The sequence below is a fragment of the Camellia sinensis genome, chromosome 8 (genome assembly GCF_055761805.1).
Source record: "Camellia sinensis isolate YWXY chromosome 8, ASM5576180v1, whole genome shotgun sequence".
In the NCBI taxonomy this organism is placed as follows: Eukaryota; Viridiplantae; Streptophyta; class Magnoliopsida; order Ericales; family Theaceae; genus Camellia; species Camellia sinensis.
The window spans coordinates 197,148,028-197,160,376 of NC_138968.1; the positions used below are offsets into that span (position 1 = coordinate 197,148,028).

The 12,349-nt window shown below is 35.2% G+C and overlaps 1 protein-coding gene across 1 annotated transcript; it reads right to left on the bottom strand.

Annotated features, from left to right (window-relative positions):
• Positions 1 to 1,914: 1,914 nt before the first annotated feature.
• Positions 1,915 to 7,736, bottom strand: LOC114282723 (NAC domain-containing protein 21/22). The gene is made up of 3 exons (XM_028225459.2): positions 6,482 to 7,736; positions 3,708 to 3,985; positions 1,915 to 2,597 (listed from the first exon to the last, which is right to left on the bottom strand). The coding sequence occupies exons 1-3, from the start codon at positions 6,645 to 6,647 to the stop codon at positions 2,130 to 2,132; spliced, it is 912 nt and encodes a 303-aa protein (XP_028081260.1). The 5' UTR covers positions 6,648 to 7,736; the 3' UTR covers positions 1,915 to 2,129.
• Between the last annotated feature and the right edge of the window lie 4,613 nt (positions 7,737 to 12,349).

Here is a 12,349-nt window from a genome sequence, read left to right on the forward strand (position 1 = left end):
GCCAAAGGAGGGTGGCCAACCGAAGGTAAGAGCTATTGGGATTGTGATGGCTGCTCAAAGAAAGAAGAAGAAAAAAAAAAAAAAAAAAAAAGTGAAAAACAATTTTGGTGCCAAACTAAATAAACAGAGATTATTAGTAGCACACTTAAAAAGGTTACTTTTTTTTTAAGAAATTACTAATCTATGAGTGATTTGAGATGTTTTAAATAAGTGTATTTTTTGACTTTTTATAAATAAAAAAAAAGTCTAAAAAAGTAGAGAAAGTAGATAAAAAAGTAGAGAGGAGATGATAATGTTGATAGATATTGATTGATGTGATCTAAATAAGTGTATGTATGCACAAAAAAAAAACACTACACTTTTTTAGTGCATACCAAATACCTACCCAGTTAAACCAAGTAGTTTTTACATTTTATTTTTATTTTTTAGTCAAAAAATAACTTACTTGTAGATATAGTCAAATGGATAATGAATTTTCCAAGTCCTGATATTTTGTAATCAACGTCAAATTAATTGTGCTTCTTAGTGTATTTATATATGGCGTCCAAGACGGTATGTTCACTGTTTGATTTTTCTCTCCTTCATAGTCTTAGTCAATTTTGTTCAATTAATGTTTTGTAACTTTACATGGCATAAGACAAACTCCATCAATTTAAAGTTTTGACGCAACATAATCGAGTTATTGATGAATAACTTTGTTTGTTAAATGAATAAGTTCAAATTAAATTTTAAGTTTGTTTAATGATCGAACTAAACTCGAGTAGAACTAAATATATTTTCATTAACTTATACTATTACCATGGTGTTTGTGCAAATTTATGTATTTAATCGATAAATTTTTTATCAAAAATATGAGCATTATTTTTTTTTTTGCTAAAATCTTCTCTTTTTTCTCTTAATGTGTGTGACAATTTAGGAGTTTTTTTTTTTTTTTTTTTAAATTTTTATTTTCAATATCAAGCTCAAGTTTGAACTCAGCACATTATTATAATTGAGTTGCTCAAGTTTCTCAAATACTAATAAGCTAAGCTCGAGTTTAATTTTTTAAGTTCAATCAATTTTTGGCAAGCCAAACTCGAACACTCTGAAAATTAGACCTTACTCGTTTGTTGCCCTATCCTAATGTTCAAGTTTTGGTTCTCACATTACACCCTAAAGTAGTCTTCTCTACTAGTAACTTAGGCCTCGTTTGGGAACATGCTATTTTAGTAATTTTTTGACTTATTGGTTAAAATATGAGGTGAAAAAAACTAGTATGTTTGGAATAATTTTTTAGCTTTTTACGAAAAGATGTGCAAAAAGTAGAGAGAAAATAGAATCTTTGACTTTTTGGTATAAGTTATTGATTTTTTGATTTTTTTAATAACTTTTTGACTTTTAAGCTAAAACAGTCATTTGCCAAACGAGACCATAGTTCAACTTGCATAAAACTAAACAATGGCACTTGCACCTCACTAGTTGAATAAACATGATATGTGAACACTATGGGTGGAATAAACCTTTGTACTTTATCACCAACATGAACAATTTTGCCACATATACCCAAAAAAATAAATAAATAAATAAAATACAGAAAAAGTCACAAAATAGACGCAATTTTAAACTTAAATGGTTTGGTTGTCAAACTCTTGTCCATTATGTGACTTTATTTTATTTTATTTTTTTTAAACCATAGACTTTTTCCCAATAAAAGTCAACAAGGTCCAATTCTCTCTACAATTTCATTGACAAATTTGTTCATCTGAATTCTTTCAAAAGGAAAAAACAATGAACTACATGCCTTTGCTTATCCGAATCCTTCCACCATGTAGTTGATTGTTACACTTCATCGACCATAGTGTAGATTCTAATTCAAATTAATGGACTCTGACTCTAAAAGTGTATGAAACTTCCACTAAAACGAGATCTAGGTAGGGTAACAAATTTCTCAACATAAATTTTATGGAAGAGAAAGAAATCTACAATCGAAGGCCTTACACATGTTCTAGCTAACATTCTTGCCAATGGAGGAGACATATGTACATCACAAAATACTATACTAGAGAAAAACCTTATATATATAACTTAGAATTTAAATATATGGTTCTACACAACTTCAAAAGTCACCATGAGTTGTTTAGGCCTCAAAATCAATAATGGTTCCACATGCTAGGCAAGACCACATCAGATAAGAAACTCTCTGAACTTCCCTCCCCAAAGCTTGGTGACCCTTTAAAAATAGGGTTAGGGTCCATCTTGGTGAGTTGATCTAAAACAACTTTAATGACCTTTTTGTCACAAGAGAAAGGGCTCAAACATGTGCCAAGGTCAGGCATAGTAGCTCCAAAGGTGGGTGGTGTGCTTTTGGTTGACATGTTTGGGTCCATGTGGGTGAGGTGAGAAAAAGTAGGGGTGGTTTGGTTTGGGGTGAAAATGGAGAAGCAGGGCACTTGCTCGTAGTCATGATACTCATTTGTATTGGTTTGGTCAAAGGTGATGTAGGAATCCATTAGGGGTGGGAGAGATGAAGATCTTGTGTCATCATAGATGCTTCCCGTGCCTTGTTTGGCAGCAACTTCTCTGTTTTTGAAAAACATTCTACATAATACCCAATCTTCCTGTTTATTCCAAAAAAAAAAAAATTAGCATAAGAATTGAAGATGAAAAATATCAAAAAACTTGTGCAAACTTGTTTATAAACTGTACACTTCATCAAGCCAAGAAAATCATCTATATAAAAGATCAAGTTGATTGAACATCATCGAATCACAAAATCATGCAAAAAAATGGACGGTGACGATCTTCTCAAGGAAGGCCCACACCAAGCAAAGAGAAACTATCCTCTTATACTATGAGAATCAAGGAACTTTTATACTATGATTGGATATGTTTGAATCTTGGATTTAAAATATAGAAAACAAAAAAATTCAAAGAGAACTTAAATAAATAAATTTAACTTCTTGCACTTCATTTTTTTTTTTTTTTACTTTTTCCTTCTTCTTTTCCTTTACTCCTATAAGTTCATGATCCAAACATAGTTTAAATCTATATCATGAGGAAAGCTCAGCATGTAAAAGATGTTTAACCACAATGGATTAGGTTTTGCTTTTTCATGAGAAGCCCTATAGCAATCATGTAATGGTTAGATTTGAAAACATCAATGCAAGTTCTTTATTTTGTACTTGTTATTTTAGACATTTATGCTTTACACATTCAAACAATACTAAAAAATATTAAACTAATATGGTAGTTAATTAAGCATAATATATTAATATTGTTCCTTATAGGTCATCTTCCATTATGATTTTTAATCCATCTGTTTGTCATGACTAAACGCGACAAAACCGGATTATGTACAGATAAAGAATTTCAATTTGTTACAATATTTTTATTTTTAATGTAAAATGTCTTTCAATTAATCAAATTAGCTAGGCACATAGTATATAGATAAATTCAGGACCACGTAGATAAGGACAAAACAAATAATTCATTAAACTAGTTGACAGTTGTGAAATTAATTCTGTATGAAGAGACAAAATTCTATCAACTCAGAGATTCTAATAATTTTTTTTTATGCGTGTGACTCAGATTCATAATTCAATTAGGCAAGTTGCGTATTACTTAAAGATGATAATTTGTCAAACTTAATTATAAAATAAAAATTAACAAATGTAAAGAGCACAAAAAAAGAAAAAAGAAAAAAAAAATTTGAGAGGCAGAAAATTAACCTTGACAGAATTAGATGTTTTAGGAGGGCCAAGGGGTCCTTCAAGCCGGAATTCGTGCATGACCCAATCGGTTTTTCTTCCCTTGGGTGCTCTCCCTTGGTAGAACACTAGGGTTTTCCTCATCCCAACAAGGGTACCCCGGCGTATGATAGGCCGGTCCTTCCCCGTGGCCTTCCAGTACCCAGATACCGTGGCCCTGTTTGTTCGCAGGCCAGTCGCATATTTTCGGTCACGCAGGCTGTAAAAGTACCATTCCTTGCCTCCCACACATGCGGTTTCTATGAAAGGATTCACACACAAAGAAGAAAAAAAGATGAATCAATTGGATGCCTGAATTTTTTTTAGCCAACATGAAGTCGCACAGTAATCTTTCATATGACAAGAGTTATATCCTCAGTCAAATACTTGTTTTCCTCTTTGTGACTCTTCTCTCAAGCTATACGAGATGGGGGTGAGAACGACCATCATGGTCCAAGTCAGTGTTGTGGACCTCGTAATTAGGGTTGCGATGAGTTAAGTGCCTTAAGGGTGAAATACAACGGTAGTGAAGAATAAAATTTTACCATATTATTGCCAATTATAAGACAAAATCCTGACTTGGCTACTCTATGTGCCGATCATGATTAATCGTCATGTGCAACTCAAGCAAACAAAAATTTCAAAGAAACAATCAGAGAAACATCTTGTACAAGGGACTGACTTAGGAATATATATATATATATATATGTATAGTTCCCTTCATTCTTAATTATGTTGTCATTGTGTTTATGCCTCCATGATATATTATGTTCTTTTTATTGCATGAACAACATAATTCAATGAAATCCACCAAAAATATAGCAAGAAAATAAAAGAGAAAAGAATCTAATGTCAGTATCAATTGCAAGTCACAAGCACCTGTGACAACTTACATGTGGCCAAGCAAGTTGTCGATCATTGGTGAGTCAGTGACACACTACTAATACTAAATATCCAATTATATAAGTAAGGGGGAAAAGTGTCAATTTTTTGTGCCATATTGGAGAATTATTGGAAGAAATAGCTGTATTTGGCTAGGTGACAAATTTTGATAGGTTTACATCCGTGATATGCGATGCATGAGGTTGAAAATTGCAGCTTAAAGTCTTCCGGAACACTGTTAATTTGAAAACAAAATATTGAAAATGAATTGTACTAAAGAACAAGAGAAATATGGGAGGTTGATGACATTGACAAACATTATTTTATTTAAATTTAGAACAAAAAATCCATTCCATTAATCCAACATGAACAAAAGTAATATTTTGAAACATTTCCTCATATTGATGTTGTCTCGCTTGTAATGTTTTATTACTATTAATAAAATACTACTTTTTGGCTGAGCAAAAAAAGTTAAAAAGAAAATTGTACACGCGTGTGGTTGACATTAAGTTGAAGGCTTAGAGGATATGACTTTGAGTTCATAATGTAATATCCCAATTGCAGTTACTATCTTTTGGTCGAGAGGAGACGAAGACGAAAGTGTCAAGCTTCATAGAAAAGTAATGAATGAGAAATTTGGAAAAATGAATGACACACATGATATATCCGGCGGCCATTAAACATAACTCATAACTACAATGGAAAATCAAAATATTTATAAATATTTAGCGCATTGATAATAAAGAAAATCAATCTAATTATTTGAAATTATCAGTGTAGTCAACTGGATAAAGAAAAGATCTTACTAAGTTTTATTGATAGATTAATAATACTCAAATTATTCAAAGAATTATGCGATAAATGTGTAACATTCTTACATATATTTTATCAAAGAGTGCACTTTTTTTTATTAGAATGATAAGAGTAAACTCAAGTATTATAATTTGTAAATGATAAAGCATGCTAATGAAATAGGGAATAAATTTGTTTCTCAAAGCATATTTGATATCAAGAATTATTTATTTATTTATTTATCAGGCATCTGTGCAGCTATGTTGAGGCTATGTTGATTGGTTTTGTGGATGTGTTTTTTTAGTTCTTCTCTTTCTTTTGGTGCCTTTTGATTGGTTTTTCATTAATTTTGGGTCAAGTACTCGCAAATGATTGTGCTTCCTTAACGATGCCAACCTAGTTGGGATTGTTAAGGCTAGCGTTGATACTTTTTGCACTTCCCTCTTTGTTGATGTAAGTTTTTGCATGTATTACTTTCTTCATTAATAAAGTTTCATTTTGTTGATAAAAAAAAAAAAAGAATTATTTATTTATTTATGATAAGAGTAAACTCAAGTAATACATATGAAGAATAATGATTCTATTAGCAACCAGTCCAGTTGCTATCACCTCATCCACAGAAAAAGATAGAAATATCCTCCTCATAATTTGTAATAGACACAAACATATATAGGAAAACTCTCCCTCTTTAATAATTTCTTTTTCCTCACCGAGAACTCGGCCCAGGCAAAAATTTTTGGACCCATCCCAGCCATGTGAACACAAGATTCAAAGTGATGGTGATAGAATATTCTTGCAAGATTATTATGTAAAATATCTAACCAAATTATTGTAGGATAGCAGACCCTTCTCTCCTAATAAGTATTATTGGATGTGAGGTTAGAGGGTGATGGCATGTATTCTGATCAAAGGAGTCTGTCCAAGATCAATTCTCAATTATCAACATAAGTAGCTTGACAAGCTAAAACATGCATGCATGATAATTATGGTTATTACAAGAATATTAGCTACTCAAAGAAGAAAAATACTTGGAAAATGAATTGTGTGAATCAAATTTATTCTGGGTATATCGGATTACTCACCAGGAATGTCCCACGGTTCGCACTTGTTGAGGTCGACTTCAATCATAAGAGGGCACTCACAGCAAGTCACCTTCTTCATCAAGTAATCACATATGAGTTCTTCATCCCTTGGATGAAACCTGAACCCTGGAGGTAGCTTGGACTCAACTGTGCTCAGATTGCTCATTTTAGAGAAAGAAAGAGAGAGAGAGTTGCAAATGTGGTGGAGCAAGGGAGAGAATGAACCAAGAAAACCAAATTGGTGTGTGACATATACAAGTACATATTTATAAACAAATGGGAGAGTGGGTAATGCTTTAAAAAAATATTTTAAAAAAACATAGAAGGAGGGGGGGGGGGGGGGGGGGTGTTAAGTCAACCAGTAATTCCGTGTAAGAGAAGGGGATGGTGGTGGGTTTGAAACTATGCGAGAGAGAGAGAGGGAATTGGATATTTCACACGTGTGGGGATGACGTGGAGACACCAATAAATGCCAACTGAATGACGTGCACAGTGATTGAGAGAGAGAGAGAGAGAGAGAGGGTCACTAGTCTTTGCTTCTTTCCACCTCCCTTTGGAATTTATTTGTTTGTGTTGTCTCTCTCTTTCCCTCCCTGCTTAAAGTTGGAGCTGACACCAAAAGCAGCCTAATATTAAGCACCCTCGTTGAGAAGTTAGAAGGTTAGTTAAAAAAAGTGGATTTTTTTTTTAATTTGTGTTAAATTTTTTACGTTTCCTCTTCTTTCAGAACTGTTTTTGTATGGGTAGGAAATAATGTTCTCGTGTAATTTTATTAATCAAGTTTGTGCTCCTTCAAACATCGTTGCTTTACTCCCTGAAAACACAAATGTGAGCAAGTTGACAGGTGTTTGCCGGATACCTCTCTGATGCCTACGTCAGCAAAATAGACAAATAAACAAAAGCCCTGTGTATTCGAGAATTGTACATAGGTTTTGTTGTGAACTTTTATAGTTTTTACCTGGCACAATCCTAGTAGGACTCTTATTCCTAAATGTAGAGCCCACTTAAGAATCACACTCCTGAAAAATAATACTTATCCTTCAACACCTCATCACTGCTTAAACCAAGTGAAATGATTTTACCATGGTTGGATAGCAGTACAACCGAGCTAACACTAGCCCTTTGTCATATTTAATCCGGCGCCTTCATATGCAACACATAGCTCGGCTCTTGTTCATTTGTTCCTCGGTTTTGTTTGTTTAGACCGACCTAACTGTAGTAGGCTTTGACCGAGCTAACGAGGGCAAGGTCCACCTTAAGAAGCCCAAATACCTTAGTTCCGAATACTATGACCGAGCTAATTATCACTACTCCGACTGGCGACTGTAATCATACTTGGACCGAGCTAACAACAAGGTCTACTTTGTTAAGCCCTTTTCACCACGGCCCATAGAATGGTCTATTACTATGTCTGGACCTAGCTCAACCCTAATGTACATAAAAACTCTCTCTCAGTTTTGAAAATCACTTAAAAGAATCAAACAAAATTAATATTCAAAAGTTAACTATTTTTTATTTTTATTTTTATGTTTTTTCATAAAAAACTTAAAAATAATTAAAATTGTCACTTCTCAAGAAGATCTTAAGATTAAAAAAAATTCAAATTGAATAACATTTTTGAAAGACCAACATCTTTCTTTTTTTTGTCTTTGATGGATTTTTCTTAAATGTTTTATTTTTTACTTTTCTAATTCATCTAATCAAATAGAATATATAAGTCTAAGCCGGGAAGAACTTTTTAGCTTGACTTTTTAAATATTTTAATCTATTTAAAAATTTTCGTTTAGGATGAACTTGACTTTTTTTGTAATTTTGTGAAAATAAAATAAAATAATTATAATTTAAATGTGATATTTTATCTAATTATTTTTTAACCTTTATCTTTTAGTGAGATAAATTAGTTCCAATGATCGTGCCAAACGGAACCTAAAGTTTTTTTATTTTTTTTAAATTCACTAAAAAGAAAAAAAAAAACAAAAACAAAAAAGTCAATTCCAAATAGTACTCTCGGAGTACTTTAATAAATAAATATTATGTAGATATGTTAATATTTTAATTAAAAGTTTCGATTCATTCGATCGGTTCAGGTTTGGAATCCTGTATATCCACCATCTTGCCAAAACCAGATTTTTTGAGAAAATTGAAGGCCACATCCGTGCACCCGAAATCACCCATTTAAGCTCGAGTTGGGGATGTTGACAATTATTTTTTAAGTATTTTTTTTTTCTTATTATTTTAGAATTTTTTAAATTTTTTTTTTACGTTTCCTCTTCTGTTAGAACTGTTTTGAAAATCACTTAGAAATTTTTTGTTATGAAAAAATTTTGTAAAGAACTACAACTTTTACGCGTAGGTGAAAATTTACCATATTATCATAATAGTATTATGAAATCCTTGTTAACGTAATTAAAAAGACACAGTATGGAGGGCTATACAAAAAAAATTAAAAAGTCAACAAATTATATAAAAAGATCACAGATCTCATTTTCTTTATTTTTTTTGCATTTTTTTATTGTAAAAAATATTCTAAATATATTAATTTCTTTTACTTTATATTTATTTAAAAAATTAAAAATTTATTAAAATAATTTATTTCCAAACGAAATGACACTCTTTAAAATAAATAAATAAAAAATACTTTTTTATGAAAAATGAATATGCTTTTTAAGTTTTTACTATTGATTAAAAAGATGGCTACTGTCAAACAGAACTTTATATTCAAAAAGAAGATTCTACCGTACACACTCAAAAAGGATGTGTAACCTGCAAAAATATTAGAGATGTCAAAAATTTTATCAAATGTCTTATATAGATATGAGATGCACATTGTATAGATCTCATATTTATATGAGATATTTGATAAAAATTTTGATAAAATTTTTAATATCTCTAACATTACACGTATTACATGTAAGTTCTGATATTTTATGATATTATACCATTGTCAATCATAATAAGAGACCAAACATCAATTGCGAGATAACCGAACAACTCTTCTATCATAACTATTTTAGTCACAAAAGACAAAATAGGCTATTTTAGCCATAAAAAATAAAATATCACATTCAACCAATAATCATTACACTTTTCTCTTACAAAAAAAGCCAAAAAAGCCAAAAAGTCATTCCCAGACTTTTTAGCGCAGGCTAAAATAACAAAAAAAACCAAAAAACCAACCTACTTCCCAAACCGACCCTAAATAACAATCACAAAAAAATCATAACTATGTCACAACCAATATTATAAGAAGTCATAATCAAATCATAACCAACACCACAATGAGTCTTAATTAAAAATTGAGATTTTTATTGATAAATCCCATTTAGAAGTGTTTTAACCCAAGAAGTCGATGAAGGAATTTTTTAGTCCCATGTATGTATGGTTTTATTCCATTAAGTCATTTTTCTTGATTTACACTATTTTCTTGGACACTTATGCCTTTATATTTAATTTTGATACCCTTATAAATATTTTTTGAATGGTTAGCAATTTTATAATGTGAACATTCATATTTTAAAATTCACATTGATAGGAATGTAAAATTGTCCCGTGGGCGGCCCGAAACCCGCCCGCGAGCCAGGGCGGGCCCGGTTAACAATGTGAATATTCACATTGACATATTAACATTCACATTAATAGGAGTGTAAAATTGACCCGCGTCTCGTGGCGGCGGGAAACCCACAGGCGGCCCATGGGCCACCGGTCCGGCACGTTAACAATGTGAATATTCACATTGACATGTTAACATTCACATTGATGAGAGTATAAAATTGGCCCGTGGCTCATGGGCGGCCAAAAGCCTCCTCTGCGGCCTGGGGCGGGCTCGGCCCGGCCCGTTGACAATGCGAATATTCACATTGACATGTTAACATTTACATTGATAGGAGTGTAAAATTAGCCCACGCCCTGTGGCTACCCGAAACCTATCCACGGCCCGTGGGCGGCCCGAGACGGGCCCGACCCACCCTGTTAACAATGTGAATATTCACATTGACATGTTAACATTCACATTGATAATAGTATAAAATTGGCCAGCGGCCCAGGGCGGGCCCGACTCGGCCCGTTAACAATGTGAATATTCACATTGATATGTTCACATTGATAAGAGTGTAAAATTGGTCCGCAGCCCGTGGGCGGCCCGAAGAACGACTGCAGCCCGACCCGTGACATTGTGAATATTCACATTGACATGTTAACATTAACATTGATAGGAGTGTAAAATTTGCTCGCTGCCCGAAGCTTGCCCGCGGCCCAGGGTAGGCCCGGGCCGGCCCGTTGACAATGTGAATATTCACATTGACATGTTAACATGGACATTAATAGGAATGTAGAATTGGCCCGCGGCCCGTGGGCTGCTCGAAGCTTGCCCACGGCCCTGGGCAGGCTCTTTTGGGTCCGGGCCCGAGCCGATGGGTCGGGTAGATGGGCCTGGGACTAGCCTTAGGCTTGGGCGGGCCTAGCCATTTTTTTTTTAATTTTTTCTACCAAAATTTTATTATTTTCCAAAAAAAAGACACTAGGCCTCGACGCGGGTCGGGCCTTGGACCGAGCCTTGAATGGGCCTTAACCGGGCTGATGGGCCGGGCCAAGCTTCAAAGTGATGGCCCAGGCCCTAGTCTAGGGTCTCGGACTAGGCTCGAGCCCGGGCCCAAACGAGCATTTCCCGAGCCGCAAGCGGGCTTCGGGCAGCCTACGTTCTTTTTGACTATTCCATTAAGTCCTATTTGAGATAAGAAGACCAAAATACCATTTTCATCTATATATATTCTATTTAGTCCACATTATTTTCTTATGTTTCAATAAGTCCTATGGGAGACATAATTACCAAAATACCCATAATGTGAATGTTCACATCGTCATGGGAATGTTCATATCATCAACGCGTAGAGGCCTGGGCCGGCCCATATCGAGCCTCGTGGGTGTCCGAAAAAATCAGGACCGACCCGGCCCGGCCCACGGGCCAAAAAATTAAGCCCAGGCCTAGCCCTAGCACAAGGGTATTCCGGCTTTGGACGGGCCAATGGATCGAGCATCGGGTCGAGCCGGTCGGCCTAGGCCTAGCCTCGAGCTTGGGCTGGCCTGGCTTTTTTTTTTTTAAATTCTTTTTAATTTTTTCTACTAAAATTTTATTATTTTTCACAAAAAAAAGGCATTGCGCCTCGGGCGGGCTGGGCCTTAGACTGAGCCTTGAATGGGCCTTAAGCGGGCTGATGGGCCGGGCCAGGCTTCAAAATGATGGCCTAGGCCCTAGCCTAAGGTCTCGGACATGCTCGGGCCCGGACTCAAACGAGCCTGCCCCGGGCCGTGGGCGGGCTTCGGGCAGCCCACCGGCTGCGGGCCAATTCTACATTCCTATCAATGTGTATGTTAACATGTCAATGTGAATATTCACATTGTTAATGGGCTAGGCCGGGCCTACCCCGGGGCGCGGGCAAGCTTCGAGCAGCGGGCAAATTTTACACTCCTATCAATGTTAATGTTAACATGTCAATGTGAATATTCACATTGTCACGGGTCGGGCCAAGCCCGTCTCGAGCTGCGGTCGGGCTTTGGGCCGCCCACGGGCTGCAGGCGAATTTTACACTCTTATCAATGTGAATGTTAACATGTCAATGTGAATATTCACATTGTCAACGGGTCGAGTCGGGCCCGCCCTAGGTCGTTGGCCAATTTCATACTCTTATCAATGTGAATGTTAACATGTCAATGTGAATATTCACATTGTCAACAGGCTGGGCCGGGCCCACCCCGTGCCGTCCACGGGCCGTGGGCGGGTTTCGAGCAGCCACGAGGCGCGGGCTAATTTTACACTCCTATCAATGTGAATGTTAACATGTCAATGTGAATATTCACATTGTTAACGAGCCG

Coding starts and splice junctions, on each gene's coding strand:
- LOC114282723 (XM_028225459.2), bottom strand. CDS start 6,647: ATGAGCAATCTGAGCACAGTTGAGTCCAAGCTACCTCCAGGGTTCAGG. Junction 3,986..6,481: donor CGAACCGTGGGACATTCCTG/GTGAGTAATCCG, acceptor ATCCTTTCATAG/AAACCGCATGTGTGGGAGGC. Junction 2,598..3,707: donor AAACATCTAATTCTGTCAAG/GTTAATTTTCTG, acceptor TGGAATAAACAG/GAAGATTGGGTATTATGTAG.